The sequence below is a fragment of the Zonotrichia albicollis genome, chromosome 3, assembly GCF_047830755.1.
Source record: "Zonotrichia albicollis isolate bZonAlb1 chromosome 3, bZonAlb1.hap1, whole genome shotgun sequence".
NCBI classification, from domain to species: domain Eukaryota; kingdom Metazoa; phylum Chordata; class Aves; order Passeriformes; family Passerellidae; genus Zonotrichia; species Zonotrichia albicollis.
In genome coordinates this window covers 13958031-13975131 of record NC_133821.1, presented here as the reverse complement: position 1 = coordinate 13975131, position 17101 = coordinate 13958031, and the positions used below count along the sequence as shown (strand labels likewise).

General features: G+C 51.3%; 1 protein-coding gene across 1 annotated transcript; it reads right to left on the bottom strand.

Annotated features, from left to right (window-relative positions):
- Positions 1-534: 534 nt before the first annotated feature.
- Positions 535-16358, bottom strand: TTL (tubulin tyrosine ligase). Its single transcript, XM_005486768.3, has 7 exons — positions 15923-16358; positions 12463-12541; positions 10592-10824; positions 7107-7242; positions 6740-7009; positions 5765-5908; positions 535-3589 (listed from the first exon to the last, which is right to left on the bottom strand). The coding sequence occupies exons 1-7, from the start codon at positions 16077-16079 to the stop codon at positions 3472-3474; spliced, it is 1137 nt and encodes a 378-aa protein (XP_005486825.1). The 5' UTR covers positions 16080-16358; the 3' UTR covers positions 535-3471.
- Between the last annotated feature and the right edge of the window lie 743 nt (positions 16359-17101).

Here is a 17101-nt window from a genome sequence, read left to right as displayed (position 1 = left end):
CCCCCGGCTCCGCCCCCTCCGCGCGCGCCGCTTCCCGGCTGCTCCCAGCGGCCGCTCCAGGGGCACAGAGCGCGTCCCTCCCTGCGGCCGCTCCAGGGACACGGGGCTCCTCCATCCCTGCGGCCGCTCCAGGGGCACGGAGCGCGTCTATCCCTGCGGCCGCTCCGGGGACACGGGGCGCGTCCCTCCCTGCGGCTGCTCCAGGAGCGTGTCCATCCCTGGTGCCGCTCCTGTCTGTAGAGCCCGCCCCGCTGTTCCGACCCGCCGGGCTGCGCTCCTCCCGACATGCATTCCCAGCTCCCCTGGGACCTCCTGTACATCCGTGTCTCTCTCCCGGCCCAGCCACGTGCGCTCTCGGAACGGGAGCCGGGACATCCACCCATGCCCGTCGCTCTCCGCCACTTCCGCACGCCGGGAATCCCGAACAGCCCCGCTGCTCCCCAGCTCCCAGCGCTGCCGGGACAGCCCAGTGCCCGGGCTCCTGGGCACTTGGCAGCCCAGGGACCCGCTGCGCCAAGGAAACACCGCAGGCCGTGGGGTTTGCATGTTTTAATGATGGTTTAGAGAGATGCGGATAGATGTGAGCTCACCGCAGAGCCGGGAGCTCAGGCATTCCCAGCCCCACATGCACAGGCTGGCGTGAGAGCAGCCGGGCACACGGTCCCGAGGCTGATCCTCGGCCTCGGCAGCGCCCCGTGTACCCCAAATCCTCTCAGCACCAGGGTTTCCCAAGGGCTGCCACAGCAGACACGGTCATGGAGCACGATTATGAACGGCACAGCGTCGCTCTCCCGGGAGAGAGCTGCGTACGGAGAACGAGAAATGCTGGGAGCAGGGACATGCAAGCAGTCCTGCAGGGCACTGGTCACAGTCACCTGGATGAAATCGGCGTTTGAGCCTTTCTTAGACTTCTCCGGCGTTCTCCATGGACTGTGGGATTTCAGCAGAAGCACAACATGACTAACTTGTATGGAACAAGCCACATGGGAGTTACCTGAAACCCAGAGTCCAGTAGGACCAGACCCTGCTGGACAACGCAGCTGGAACACCTGGGCCAGAAATTCTTCATGGATGACATGAAGGGATACAACTAAGACTAGAGACATTCTGTGGTATGGTAGGTGTCTTCTGGAAACCCAGCAGTATTCTGGGTGAAAGCTCAGGAAAGAGAGTAAGACCTTTTCTATTGACCTTTTAGCTGAAATAAACTAGAAAACATTTATTGTTGTATATTCCTAAAAAAAGAAACAAACAGAAGTCTCACAGGGGCTTGTGAGCATCACTTGCAAGGTGCACCCAAGGCTGCAATGCCCAGGCCTTAGCCACACACACATCCTCTACTCCACCTTGTAGCTATAGGATTTTGGGTAAAACTTTAGGCACTGTGCTCTCTGTCCTTTATCATTTACCTTCTGTGCTTTACTTTGGGGGACACTCTGAGAGAAGGTGGAAAGTACACATTTTACTCCAGAGGATGTTGCTTATTCCTGAAAAATTCAGCAAACAGAGGATTCAAGTGTCCCTGAAACTCTACCTTCCCCAAGCCCAGCTGGAAAGGCAGGGTATGAACAGCTGCATCATCTGTAGTTGTGGCTCTACCACCAGGCATTATCTAAACTTCCCTTCTGAGGAGAAGGATGGGTCTAGCCCCCAGAATCTGAGCATTTCTTGGTTCATTGTGATGGGGAAAATTTTCTGTTCTCGTCTGCCCTAGCATTTATGAGAGCTCAGACACATCCTGGATGAGAACAATTGCTGTGAGATCTTCCCACTGCTGGACAAAAACCATGCAGTTTTAAAGCTCAGCTAAGCCAACATGAAAATGTCAATGGAGATGTGGTGAACTTTGCAATCTGAGTAAGAACCCTTAACAGCCTACATTTTACCTTGGTGAGTTACCACCACACTTCACCAGGACTGCAGTGAAATTTTGACACCTCTGTGCTATCATAAGGTTAGAAAACACAACCAATCCTTCCCCCAACATCCTTCTCCCTCCTTACCACTCAGCCCCTTCCCATCAGAATTGCCTGCTGCATGAAGAACTCTGAAATCTCCATCACAAGCAGAGGTGAGTACACCAAAATGCTGGGATCTTCTGAGGAGGGCAGAAATTCCATTGCTGCTTCACTTCCCATTACACACAGGCAGTTTGTAATCTCCACAATGTCCTCCTGTTTGTTTGTTTGTTATGGGGAACAGGAACTGCTTTCTGTCCATGACCATCTCTCCCTGCCAGAGGGATGTGCTGGGCTCACACTGCAAATTCAGACACACTTCACAAGGTGGGACACATGACAGAGGTTTAGGCCATACTTGAAGCAGATGTTAGCTCTGAAATACAGAGACCTCAAGGAATCTAACCTCTCCTTCCCCCCAAAGCACCTGATTTCCCAGATGTGTGGCAAACAGGAATGTCTCTCCTGGCCTACAAAACCTCACCCACCTTGCCCCTAGCTAAGATCAAGCTGTGGACTGCGTTCAGGGCAGAAGATTACAGTATTTGTCAAACAGATGAGAATAAAACTGGCTGGAACAAATGGGATTTGGGTAGAAAGATTTCAGGTCCAAGCCTCAAGTAAATAATGAAGGGGAAATCTGAGAGAAGAGCCTAAATTCATTGCAGTGCCTCAGAAGAAACTGAGATCAGGCTTCTGCTACTTGAAACACTCAGCACAAAAGTGATGCTCAAAATCCTACAGTCTGCTGCTGAGCTCTGAGGGGGTCTCTCTACCTCTTTTAAGCAGAATCCAACTGCCTCAGACTGGGACAATCACTGATCCAAATCTCAATAGGAAAAGGGATAGCTATAAAGAAAATCACCTTCCTTGCTTGGGTTAATTCACCACCTGCAGTTCAGCACCCTTTACCAGCCATTGCCTGGGTGTTCAGCCAACCAGCTTGGAAAATGACCTAAGGAAACTGATTTCTTGGTGTTCCTGGTTTTAGGCACCAGGAGAGCTGGCTCCTTTCTATGTAACAGAGCAGGAACAAAGGAAAGGAGTCACCGATTTGGAGCTGAGCTAAGGCACTAATGATGCAGTAGGTGAGGAAAGGATAAACACAGCAGGAGGAGGACAACTCCATCGTTCTCTCCACTCAATTCCCTTAAAAAACCCAATGTTATCTCTATAGAAAAGGAGGAGCTAATACAGCATTACAGTATCCCTGCTGGGGTTTCATTTTAAGGTTGTTCTGTTGTACTCCCAGAGAGATTTGTTTCAGGTATCAAAGTCACAGGAGCTGTTTCTAAAGTGGATTTTGGTGAATGCAGGCAGAGTTATCTGAGCAGCTCTGGCTCATCACAGCTCTGTGAGGATGCCTGTTTTGTTGTTTTTCCCTGTGGTCTCCCAGAAAATATGAAGCCTGTCTCTATCACTTTTTGGCATGTTACTGAGATAAGCCACCAGAGTGTGCTGACCCGAGGGGTGCAGTCTCTCCCTGTCCACAGAGGTGGCAGCTGTGTCATCATCACAGCTTGATGAAGATGGAGGATGACTGGCTCATCTTCTGCCCAGTGTCACTGAGGGGGAAAACGCTGGAGATGGCTACATCCACAATTCCTTGGCAGAGCTCTGCATACAGCTTCCTAAGAGATGAGAGAGAGAGAGAGACAATCAGATACCCAGGCAGGACAAACCAGCAGATGCCTGGCCAATTTTGATGTTTTTATGTAGAAATGCATTTTCCCAGCAAAATCTACAAGATCCTACTCCCATCACAAGGAGTTTCAGGGTGGCAAATAGGGGGACAACAGTATCTCTTCTACCTCCTCCCTGTTTACACCAACAAATATCTTCTTTTACCATGGTGGTAATTGCCAGTATTGCTCCCTTTCACAAAGAACCACAAAACCCATAACCTTTGTTTACAGTCAGAGGCTCTGGACCCTCAGGAGACTTGAGTCTCCACAAGATGCAAAGGGGCAGAAAACATCTCAGAGCTCCCTGTACCAAACTTCCAACTCAGGGAGCTGGGATTTACTGCACCAGATGCTGTGCACACTGGAATGTGCCCCAGAGGGGCTGCTCTGATGCATTCCTGGTTTGATGAAATGCTGTGCTGGGGTGCAGCTCAGGGGCTCCACAAGACCCTCAGACATGTGGGATGTGTTTCACCATGGCACAGCACGATTAGGGAGAGGAGAGACAAGGTGTTTGAGTTAACAACAGCTTCATTTTCTGCTGGAGGAAATGCACATGAAACCTCCCTGAATGTGCTGGCATCTGGCACATATTTAGTCCCAAACCTGTTTTTCCCAGGATTAACAATGTCTTTACTCCATGTCACTCGGGTTATGTGACAGTGAGATGTTTTTTTTCAGCTCCTAGGAATGGTATTACTTACAGCAGCCATTTTTTCCTCTTTAAACGGGAGCTGTGTGATACAAGTGCTACAAATAAAAATAACCCTGAAGAGAAGTCACACATAGCCAAAACCTACCTCAGCTGCTTTCAATCTTCCAAGTGCCCAACAAAGCCCTTGCTCTTCCAAGAGGCACAAAACAAACAGGGCACTGCTGCAATCCAAATCCACCCAGCAACAGCCAAATTCTACCCTTACAGCAAGACAAGGAGGTGCAAGGCAGTCATTGCACCATGATGCACATTGTGAACAGGGCATCCTGGACACAGAAAGCTCCCCAAGCTCTAGCCCCGAAAAAGCTCAACAGGCTGTCTGGTAAGGTTTGACCTGCATTTTTTGTCTACTGTTAGTGATGATCTAACCTAATTTAATCGACATCTAATCTCATAAAGTTCTAATGCAGCAATGTACAGCCTGTTCTGTTTTTCTGTTTTTTTTTTTTTTTTTTAATATGATACAGATGCTCACTTAGCAAAAATTTCTGGTCTCCTGCAGCTGTCTCAGTCATGTAATACAGCACTTTCTGCTGTGCCTACACAGAAATGTTCATGGCCAGGGCTGTTGGGCTGTTCCAGCCTCCCTGTGGCTGCTGGAAGAAGCTATAACCTGATCTCTGTGATACCAAAAGGGTTAATTCAGTTTTTACTGTGCTTGTGAACACTTAGCAGAGAAACAAGGCATGCAAAATCTGCTTTCCCAGCAAGCGTGGCTGGAAGGTAAGAAGACATCTGGCTCAGGAATGCAGGCACAGCCAAAACAAGGACTTAATCTGGGAACCTGGGGAGGGTTTTTGGTAATGGGCAAATTGAATATAAGCAAGACACTTGTAAAATCACATGGACACAAACTCAGGAGTTATCCCTGTGTGATTTGAATAAATTATGCTCTTCTTAACACTAAATTGGTGTTGAGTCTTTATTCCTTAGGTTTTCAGAGATTTCGTAACATCTGCAGCATCCACAGTGTGCTCTGTGGTCCTGCTGCCTGCAAATTGAGTCACTCACTTCCAGCTGCTGCCCTTAATGCTCCTCATTTAACATGTGCTCATATAAAGAGCAGCCACCGGTGGTGCCACAACAGAGACTGAGAAACAATCTGACTCCCAAAACCTTAAATCTGCAAACATAACTTCAACCCAAAAGCAATAAAAATGACTCAAGTGATATTTTTAGTGCCCCATCCCACGTGGGAAAGAAGCTGGGGGGGATACCAAACACAGAGAATAGTAATGAACCCAAACTGACTGGCACTTGGAGCAGTGTCCAGTGTTAGCCTGGAAAACTCTCTCACCATTAATTTTCTTTCACCTTTTTCACTTGGAGCTGGGACACAGCTGTGTTTTGGGTGAGGCATGTGAATGGTGGCATCACAAGGGTGTTCCAGAAACTGATTTACTCACTGGGCACATGCTGGGGCTCCATTGACTTCTATCAGCCAGACCTTCAGCTCCTCATCCACCATGAAGTCAAAGCCAAAGAGCTGGAAGCTCTGGTAGTGAAGATGCTTCGTGCTGATTGCAGGCTCTATACACATAAGGCAGCTTCTGTGAAGGGAGAAACAGGAACTCAGGGTTAAGGCTGCTGTGGACATGTTAAATAAGAGGGGTTGCCCTGGAACTCTCCCAAATGACAAGTTATGTCCAACACATGCCATGCAAGTGAGATCCCGTGAAAATCCATGTGGGGACCCCTGAGTTAACTCACAAGGAGCTGCAGAGCATCCTCCCTCACCACTGGGTCAGGCAAGCTGAAAAACATGATGTGCAATGCCACCAAGGGCTGCAGCAGGTCCCCAGGAACTGCCACTGGATGCTCATTTGCCTTCAAGTCCCTCAAAGATTGCGCCACATCTCTTTTACTGCAATTAACAGCAGTGGGGTACTGGCAAAGCATATCCCTTCATGAAGGACTGCTTTGTCAAACCTGGATTCTCTGCAGCACCAAGATCTCTCTCCAGGCAATTTCTATGCCCAGGAAGGAACTGGATCTTGTGGACTGAGTAAGATGACCCAGGCAACAGCCATGGGCTGTGCTGGCTGATGGTGGGGGAAGCATCCAGAGTCTGCACACTCGAGTTCACCTTCACTTCCCCTCTGTCACCTTTATGCCTTTCTTAATCTCAGCCTCTCCAGCCCTGGCTCTCTTCCCTTTTCACTCTATCCTTCTCCAGCCACAGCTGGCAAATCACAGAGATGTGGACACACACCACTGAGGCAACAGTACTTATGGAGGTGCCTTCTCACTGAGCAGAGACATGGGGCCATTTATGGACTTATCCTAAATTTCTGCAATTGAAACCCTTTCCTTCTTACTCTATGTCCATACTCCCTGCCCCTGAAGGGTTTTGCCCTCCTCAGCAGCAGGCAGCTGGCTACCTTATGATGTGTTTGATTTGCAGTAAGATGCTGTTCTCAAGCGTTGTGTTCAGGGCATCCATCAGATACTGGTTGAACTCCTCGAAGAACATTTCATTTCCTTCCTCGTAGCGCCCGTAGTTTTTGGAATATTCCTTCTGGATGCAGTGATTGGTCAAGTGGCAGGTTTTGTCCTGGAAGTTAGCACTGTTATATGGTTCTGAAGAGGTCCGCAGGACACCCTCTCTGTAGAGGTAGATATTATATTGATGATCCACAAGAACCCAGCTCCTGGGGGAACAAACAGGAGGACAAATTCTACTCTCAGTGGCTCCCAAAGAAACAGCATGAACAAGAAAACTGCTATTACAAAGGCAGGAGAGGTCACCTGATGTCAAACTTGCGATGCCCTGGCTCTAAAAGTAGAGGATTCTCCAGGTACTTCTGAATCACGTGCACTTGTCCCTGCTCATCGATGAAGTCCAGGAGCTCTGAAGCCTCTGAAGAAATCAGGATCCCTTCCCCTGGCACAGAAAGTTGAAGACAAAATTAGGCAGAGGATCCTTCTACCTTTGTTGGAGCTTTTTCAGGCCCCCAGTGGCTCATTAGCCCAAAAAGCAACATGCAAGAACCCGTGGCCCCAGGGTCAGCAACGGCACAGTCACTCCACGGGAATGAATCTGTGGAGGGATCTCTTCCTTGCCATCCCCAGAAACCAGCCCTGCTGCAAATGGGAACCAAGGGCATCTGACAGGGCACAGCCTGCCCAGGGCATGTCTGCAGGGGGGTGGCTGCTGAGGTGAGAGGAGATGCACAGCAAACAGGGACTGGGCAGGCAGTGAGGCAGCTGTTTGGCTTGGGGGCATTCTGGATTCTTTTATGTCTTTTTTTCTTCCTAGCTAGGTTGGGCGGGGGTAGGAGGATGTGGTGGTGGTTGTATTTGGCACTTGGCAAATTTGGTTTTGTTTTTCCCCGGTTTTCAGCAGTTTAGAGAGAACAGGGAGTTTGGCACATTTTCTGTAAAGATTTTTGCCCTTCTTTTTTATTTGGGGAGGGAGATTTGTGGGGCTTTTTATCCCAGACTCAAGACTGACTTTCCCTGTCTGGCTTCTCTGGCTGCCAGAGGCAGTCACACATGCACACTTGTGCAGTGCTGCCCTGCTCACTGAATTCATTTAAGTGATTATTAAAATCATTGATAAATAAGGAAAAGTACTATTTCAAATTGCTCATCCATGTGCTCAGTGCTCCTGCTGTGGAAGCTCTTCATTAAAAAAATGAACTGTGCCATTTAAACACTCCTACATTTTGGCTGAAGCTGTCACTGTTCATCTCTTGCAAGAGTCCAAATAGCAAACTTCTGTTGCAGAGCACTGAAGAGAGCCCATTTTCTTTCTGGGATTTCATAAAGGAAGGGCATGGTACCAGGAGGGATAAGCCAGCTCAGGTAGAGTTATCAAACCCTCCTCTGGCATTATGCCCATTCTTGAGGTATTAAGTTTTCTGGACTAAACCTGATTACTTAGTCTTAATTTTGTGCTGAGTGTTTTTGACGAAATACTGTGCAAAAAACCCCACTTTTCAAGAGGGCATTAAAGGGGTAACAGAGGTTTCAAGCACAGATAGGGTTTGACAGGATCATCCAACAAAAAATGCTCCTAGCTGTGATTTCTGAAGGTTGCTGTCAGCACAGCCCTGCAGGTACTCCCACTGCTGCATCCTCTGCTCAGCTTTCCAGCTCTACTGTCCTCTCATTCATCCCAGCACCCTCCACTGAAAGGAAGCCTGAAATTAAAGTATCTCACCCATGATTTATGCAGAGGGCAAGATGTTTTAGTCTCCTGATCACAGCAGAGCAAGGCAGAACCTTGCACTGGCACAACTTAAGGCTGTGCACTGGGAGAAGGAGGGAAACAACATCCCAGAGCCAGCAAAGCTGCTGCAGTGGGGAGATCAGCAGGCACCTGCTCCACATGGACAGATGGCAAACCCAGGGGAGGGTCAGGGCAGCCACCCAGTGAGGCAGCAAAGCAGCTTATGGGGGGCAGCTGGCAAAGAAAACACCAGAACCTCCAGCCACAGCTGCCAACCCTTCAAATGTTTGACTCAGGGCATCCTAAACCTTGAATTTTCCTGTTACTGATGGATGACTAAGCTTCTGTTCGACCTGTCCCAAGACAAGGGCTGGGCCTGAGCTGTATCTTTCTTGGTAATTAGCATGAACAAGCTTTCTTTTTCATCAGAAGTAATCCCCAGACATATAAAACTTCCCCCTAGAAGATTACCATGAGACTCTGCTTTCCACTTTAACTTGCAGCAGCACAGTGATGAATACAAAAGGCTACTCTGCTTTAGTGCAGAAAAGATGGGATCACATGTGCATGAAGTATCTGAAGAGCCTGAACCTGCTCAGCCTGCAGCAGACCACAGCAATCGCCTTTCCAAATGCCCAGATGGATTTTTCTGCCAGTTTACCCCACAGAAACACATTTTTGCACTGGCACAACAAAAGGACTCATCTCCCCTTCATTCCTGATGAAAACAAGGATACTCTTCCAATTCTTCTTGGTGACAGAGCCAAGAGAGCAGGACAGAGAGGGAAGCTGGTGTAAAGGACAGTTTTATGGTGCAGCCAGCTCTGGCTTTTACATTCTCTTTTCTGCAAGGCTGCATGCAGAGTGACTCTGCAAACACGAGTAATGGGCTTGTTCTCTCTGAAAAGACCAGGTCCCTCCTCAGGCTGGGCTCTGCTGCACACACAGCAAGGTAAGTTTTTAAACATAGTCATTCTAACAAAAAAATGTGTCCATGATAAGACCATAACTGACAGAGAGCACACAGTCACCAAAGCCCTGCATTTAGAGCTGTGTCCAGCCACCTCACAGCTCCTTATTTCTGCAGAGTGAGTATGGAATGACCCTGGAACAAGGAAGGACACATTATCACTGGGGTATCTGTTTGTCCTACTCAGATTAAATGGACAGACAGACACTGCATTGATTGTCTGTGCTCTGGTACCTTCCCCTGAGGCCTGGGTACAACTGTGACGCACTGAGCTCGTGGCTGCTCATTGTGACCACAGGCAGGCCACTGGCACCAGGCACGTGAGTCTGGCTGAAAGACAAGCAGGATTTGCACCCAGGAGAAGGCAAGTTAAGCTGCAGCATGGGGAGCTGGGCTCCTTGCCCCTGCAGGCTACTGTCCTGCCTGCTGACTGCCTCCCTGTATCCTGTTCTGCTCCCTCTAACCTGCTCTCCACATTGCCCCCACTTGCTGGTCCCTGCTGAGTCACAGACATCTTTTATGGAAAATCCTTAAGATTTTTCCTCCTGAGAAGCTGAGAGGCCTCAGGAACAAAATGTAAACATGGATTACCTGCTGCTGTGGAATGCAACAGGTGGATCTGTGATTGGTCCATGTTGGATGTTTTAATTAATGGTCAATCACAGCCCAGCTGGCTCAGACACAGAGCCGAGCCACAAACCTTTGTTATAATTTTTTTCTATTCTATTCTTAGCTGGCCTTCTGATGAAACCTTTTCTTCTATTCTTTTAGTATAGTTTTAATGTTATATATATAATAAAATAATAAATCCAGCCTTCTGAAACATGGAGTCAGATCCTCTTCCCTTCCCTCATCCAAGAACCCCTGTGAACACTGTCACACTGCTGCCTTCTCCCCACAGCACATTCCCACATTTTGAGGTGCATGTTCATTTCCTAGGCAGCACATGCACACCACCCTGCCTGTCTGGCATGGCCAGTGGAGCCCTTCAGACACATCAGCTTGGCTCAGCCAAACTCTGTGACCCTACAGATCATGCAAAAAGAGTGAGGAATGAAGAGGAGCAGCTCCTGGTGCTGGAGAACGAACCTTTGGCACCAGCAGAGGACTTGGCTATCCACACGTTGCCCTCGTTTCCCTCGCGGCGCCGGTTGTAGGCGGCCAGGAACACTTCCCTCTCGTCTGTCCTCGAGTTGTTGATGAGATGGCGAATTCCATTCTGGGCTGGAGCCACCGGGGTCTTCAGGTTTGTTGGGTAAATCACATACGACTCAGGGAACCACGTGCAGGACTCCGATAGCTCAGGGCTTGTCTTGATGAGCCTGGGCGAACACAGACAGGCTGTTAATGTCCAGAGTGTCCCCACCTGCATGGGGCCTCTTTAATAAAGAAAAATCATCATTAACTGGGCTCTTTTGCTTGTTGATGAATGGCAGCTTATGGATAGTCTGTGCTAAATTATCCTGTTTTCCTTAGAGCCTTCAAATTAGGGTTTTCCTAAAGATATCATGGCAACCCCAGCCCACAGCAAAGCACTGCTCTTTGAACCAGAACCTGCATGCTTTCATTAAACATTTTACTGATATCATGAAACTAACAGCTGAGAAGTTTCCCCATAACTAAAGCTGGTGCTGCATTCCCTGCACAAGGGAACTGAGGAGGGATTTTCACTGACATGGCTCAGGGCAGGAAGGATCACAGCTGGAAAAAGGAAAGCCAGAGCAGTAATGCTGTCTGTGCTGGTGTTTAGCCCTTGATCCCATTCCCACTGAGATAGGACCAGGTGTCCCAGCTGTGCATGAAGAGATCTCTGGGAAGCCAGAGAAAGCAAGGGCACAGCTCCACGTTTCACATCCCAAGGTGTCTGGAATCCCTCAGGCACATCTCTCTGGAGACAGCAGCAAATTCCTGTTAGCAGAGCTCAGGCCTGTTTTCTTTCCAAGTCAAGGGAGCTGCCTGCCTCTCTAAATGCCTGTGCTTTGCTTAAAGCCAAAAGTGGAGTTCATGAGGTGCTGACTCTCTGTGCATTTGTGCCTCTCTGCTGAGATGGCAGTGAGTCAGTGGCACTTTGGAAGCCCTGAGGAATGTCATTTGTTGTCCTGTGGGTTCCGAGGTAGCTTGATGTGTGCTTGACCCTACAGTTAAAAAGGTCAGCCAAGCTGCAGGATATAAAACCAGGTGTGCAAGTGCTTCCAGCACTCCAGGTAACAGGCTAAAGAGGAATTCATCTGAGGAGTGCTCTAAGTGCTTGTTTAAAAATACTCTGCCACTTTCTGACAAACACCATCACCACTGCCAGGAAAGGAACTGGGAAGAGGCTCTTTGCAGAGGAAGGAGAGGCCTTCGATCAGCACACCCAGCCTGCAGCACTGCATTAGTGAGAGGCAGCACAGATTGTAATGGGCAATCAAAGGAGACCAAGAGCTCTGACATAAAGACACAGAGTTTGCACAGGGACAGGGTTATTTACCATGAAAGTTCATCCACATTTCCCCAGGAGAGCCTGGCATGGCAGGTCATGCAGAAATAACTCCCAGAGCTCTTCCTGGAGATGTCTCCAAGCATTTGTTTGACCAACAAATCTGATTAGCTAAAGGCACATTAGTGTCTCTTCTCTGTATGGAACAGAGAATAAAAGGAGAAGGTTTTAATTAAATGTCTACAAGGAAAAAGAGCAGATTCGTTTGGGTTTCTTTTTCCCTTTTGATTTGGCTCTAATCTGATTCAATACAGTCCATGGTTTCAAGTAGATACGACTCAGTGGAAATGGCATTTCCCCTGAGGTTACAGAGAGGCCTTTGTGCACACAAACAGCTCCAGAGAGCAGCCCAGGAGCCTGAAGACAGCACATGCACAGGGCAGCTGTTGTGTGAAATACCCTCCAAACAGGTTCAACACCCGACAAGGGTTAGAAGGGAAACTTCTGCCAAGCCCATCTGACATTTCAGTGGATTTCTTACTTCACCAGAGATGCTTTGCGGCACAGCTTGTCTGCTCCCCTGTAGTAATTCACCAGCTGCACAAGTCCAGGTTCATGGCCTGAGAAGGGGAAACAGAGGTCAGACAAACTCCAAAATGAACAAAGGCAAAGCAGCTGCTTGGTGCAAAGGACCTGTGCATTAGGGGGAAAAAAAAGGAGGCTGTTTCCTTGCCCTGCATTACAGAAGCAGGTTGTAAACTGGTCCTGGTCCCTATGGTTTCTTTCATTTAGTTACAAAAAAACCATGCAGTTACCCACTTGTTTTTATTCTGACACATCCATCTTACAAAAGAAAATAATTTTTTCCTAATTCACACTGGGAACTGGCAGGTGCTCTCCATCTGCTGGTATAAGCTTGTAAGAACCAAGATTTCAGTCACTCTTAAATACAGGTGAAGGATGCAGGGAAACACACCCTGAGACAAAGATCACAGCTCAGCAAAGGGCCTTTTTGCTTTGTCATGTACAGCACAACTCCCTCTTGGGCCTGAGACCACAAAACACTGGGAAACACTTGGAGTCTTGCTTCTTTCCAGCAGTTTGCAACAAGTCCTGTTGGATACCTGAGGTGAGAAGGAACCTCTGGGAGTCTCTGCTCCAACCTCTTGTCCAAAGCCTGAGCATCTCCAAAGACAGATACAGACTTTAGGTCCTTGTCCCAGGGCTTGGCTGTCAAGCTGTGTCCCCTTGACTATACTGGTGGCCCTTCCTATAGTGACTCCAGATGTTTAAGTCTTCACCTTTTCACAGGACAGAAACACTCGTGCTCAGCTGGAAGCTCCCTGAGAGGGACCAGAATTCAGAAAAAGGATTTAGGGTTTTACTTATCCTCCTTGGTGTCTGCCTGGGAAAAAAGGCCTGGAGCAAACATTACCTTAAACACCAGGCAGCTGCAAGATCACAGAGAGGGAATATCTATTTTCAGCCTGAAAGTCACTTCCCTGACCTGGGTCACTTTTATTCACAAATCTTTAAATACAAGATAGCTGAAAACCATCCTGCAGAAAAGATCTGTAGCTTCAGGCACTTCAAGGTGCATCCAGCACAGGCAGGTTTTTTTTCTTTTACTGAAAAGAAAATAATAAAACCCCTCAAATTTTCTTCTGTTTCCAGTTTATTCTGGGGAGATGGGCTCATGAGCATTGCCATGGAGCAGTGGGCTGCAACATAGACTTGGGTGGCCAGCAAAGAGGGACCACAAGGCAGGAAGGGAAACTTCTGGAGCATGTTGTGAGCTCTGCAGCATGCATTTAGTGAGATTAAAAAGCTGCCAAGGCACTGACCAAAGTGGCAATCCTCTCCTGGCCAGCAGAGCATGGAGCCCAGCATCCCCTGCTACATGAGCCTCTTCCTCCTTTCCATGCCCTCAGCACAAACTGCTTTTCTCCTAGACGAGGACACAGCTTAAGGGCACAATCCCCCAGGAATTAGGTTATCAGTGAGAGCTGCAGAGGTCCCTGCAGCTGGGCAGAAGCAGTGGTGCATGCTGAGTCCCCACTTCTCTCCATGATCCAGCTTAGGCCCTGAGTAATGCAAATCCCTACAGTTCCCTGAATTAATGTCTGCTTCCACTGAGTAGAGCCCTTAGGAAAACCAAGCCAGCTTTGATGCAACAGTTGCTCAGGAAGAAGATAGAGCTTTTTGGAAAATGCACCAAAATAACCACATTATTTTTGGTCTAACTCTACTGATTTCTGGCAACCAGTTTCCTATAGGAGGATGGTTTAAAGATCCCATTGCCAAAGCATGGCCCCTCTCCATGGGTTATAGACATGGCTTGAGTTTTTGTGCATCCCATGGCAACACATGCTGGAGGGCTCAGGGAAGCCCTTCCATCACTCCAGGACACTTTTAGAGGATGGAAGGGGTTAGTCAGAGATGGCCACAAGCCCACTCTCAAGGAACTGCACTTGTTCTGCAATGAGGCCTGATGCTCACAGGTGCTCCCTGCTGAGCAAGTTAAAGCACAGGTCTGCCTGCTGTGCCTGCTGCAAGCACATGTGAGCATCCTCGCTGCCCGAGCCTCTCCTGGTGTCTCCCTGCCTGCTGCAGGCACTGGCAGTGACCAGATGGCACTGCCATGTGATGGGGACTTTCCACTCACCAGTGTGCAGGAGACAAGGGAGAGGTGCTGGAACTGGTGACTTGCAAATTGTTAAGAGCAGTCAGAGATGGGTCCCTGCTGCAAGAAAGGGGCTGCAAGAAAGGGGCTGCAAAGCCATCTTGCACCAGAGCTGCTGGAGTGAGGGGGGCTCTGCCTCTTCTGATGTTCATGCAGCCAGAAGCAGTGCTGCAAAACCACCCCAGAAAGACACAAACCAGGGCCAAGATGACAGTGCAGCCCCGCTCCCTGCCACGCCCTGCAACACTGCCAGTGCCTGGCTTGGCTCTCCTGTTCCTGGGCACTCTCCCTCCCTGCTCCCGGGCTCTGCACCATCCAGCGGGGCACAGGGCCAGGGTGGCTGTGCCATGGGGCAGCAGCGGCATGGCAGGCAGGGCACAAACCTACACAGAGCCCTGCACGGTGGCAGGGTGACACTGGGGGTCAGGCAGCAGGGGAAAAATCGGTGGGGCAGCGGTTGTAGGGGGCCCGGCACACACAGACCCTACTGGAATTACCCACACCCTGCTCCAGACAGGGACAGTGCTGTCACCCTCACCGAGCCCTGCAGAGGCACATCCCCACCAGTTCGGCTCTGGAGTGAAGGTCTGAACGAGCCTGGCTTAGCCGTGTTCCTGCTGCCTGAGGCAGGAGGCAGAACAGCTCTAAGCCCCACACCACGTAAGCTCAGCACCGCAGTGTCCGTGCCCAGCAGCAGGCAGGGGATGACGCCGGAGCCACCGCGGCCCCACAAAGGCACCGCCGCTTGTCCGGATCCCCCCGCAGTGGTGCGAGCGGCCCCAAGGGCACCGCTGCAGGGCAAGGAAGGCGCTCCTGGGCTGCACCAGAGGGGGCCGGGATCACCAGCTCTGCCGCACGTCATGGGGGAATCTCCGAGCGACCCTCGTGTCATCCCCCCTGCCCTTCCCACTGCTTCACTACATCACAGGCCTCAAGCCGGGCGGGTGTTTGGGGGGACCCGGTGAAATCACTCTCGGGGAGCTTGGGAAGAGGATCCTTCGAGCCCCGGCTGGCGGCAGCAGGGCCCGCAGAGAGCCGGCTGCGCGGAGACCCCGCGGGGCCTGAGCTTTGTTTGGGCGCCGGGGCGGCCGCCGAGCCGCGGGGACAGCGACAGGGACGGGGCGGGGAGCGGGGCCAGGGGCACCGCATCCCCAACCGCGGGGGCTCCGAGAGGCTGCGGCGACCCGCGGGGACGCTGCCCTGCGGCGGGGGACAGCGGGGACGGGCGGGCACAGCCGCAGCCACGGACCGAGGGGGAGCGGGGAGCGCCGGGCGCCGCTGCTGCCGGCGGCGGGGCGGGCGCGGGGAGGAGCCTTACCCAGCCTGCCGAAGGGGAGCCGGTTCCTCTCGCCCAGCATGAGGTTGAAGCGGGGGTTGTCCCTGCGGAGGCGCCGCCACTGCCCGCTGGCCAGCAGCAGCCGGCTCACCTCGGTGTACACGCTGCTGCCCTCGTCCCGCACCACGAAGGTGTACATGGCGGCGGGGCGGGGGGGAAGGGGCTCCCCGCCCTACCCCCGGCGGCTCATGGGGCCCCGCCGCAGCCGAGGCAGGGCCCTGCGCGGCCGCCGCCGCCCGGCCCGGCTCCGCATGGCCGGGGCCGCCGCCCCCGCGCACCGCCCGACAGCCTGCCCAGGCGGGGACTGACCCGGAACCAGAACCGCCCTCCCGAGCCCGATCCTGAGCCCGAGCCGGCTCCGGCTCCTGCTCCTCCCCGCCCCGTTACGCCGTGCAGCCGCCGGGGCGGGGCGTGCGCCCGCTGGGGGCCGGGCCAGCGTCTCCGCGGCGTGACACGGGCCGGCGTCTGTCACTGCCCGGGATCTGTCACCGCCCGGGATCTAACACCGCCCGGGATCTGTCACTGGCCGGGATCTGACACTGCCCGGGATCTGTCACCGCCCGGGATCTGACACCGCCCGGGATCTGTCACTGCCCGGGATCTGTCACCGGCCGGGATCTGTCACTGCTCGGGATCTGTCACCGCCCGGGATCCGACACTGCCCGGGATCTGTCACCGCCCGGGATCTGACACGGCCCGGGATCTGTCACTGCCCGGGATCTGACACCGGCCCGGTTCTGTCACCGGCCCTGCCGCTCCCCTGTGTGACTCAGCCCCGTGTGTCCCCTGTCACCCAGGCTTGGTGCCTGCAGGCTCTGCTGCCCTCCGGTGCTCAGGGCCCCTGGGGGATGCTCGCCCCTGAGCCAGGAGATCTCCTCCTTCCTGGAGGCTCTTCCAATCACTCCTTATCTTCTCCTACATTGCTACCTAATTTGATCCTTCTGCTTATGGAAAGGTCTTCTTGTTTGTAACCATCACCTCTGTCTTCCTCACAGACCTGCAGCAGAGCAAAGATATCTCACAAATTAAAACCTGGAAGTTAGATTTCCTCCCCAGAACAGATCAGGTCTGTCTTAACAAACCTATCAATAATGAAAATTATGAGGTTTTGAGTTGGTTAATGTCCTGTTTTTCCTTCAGACACTGTATGAGTAATGACAT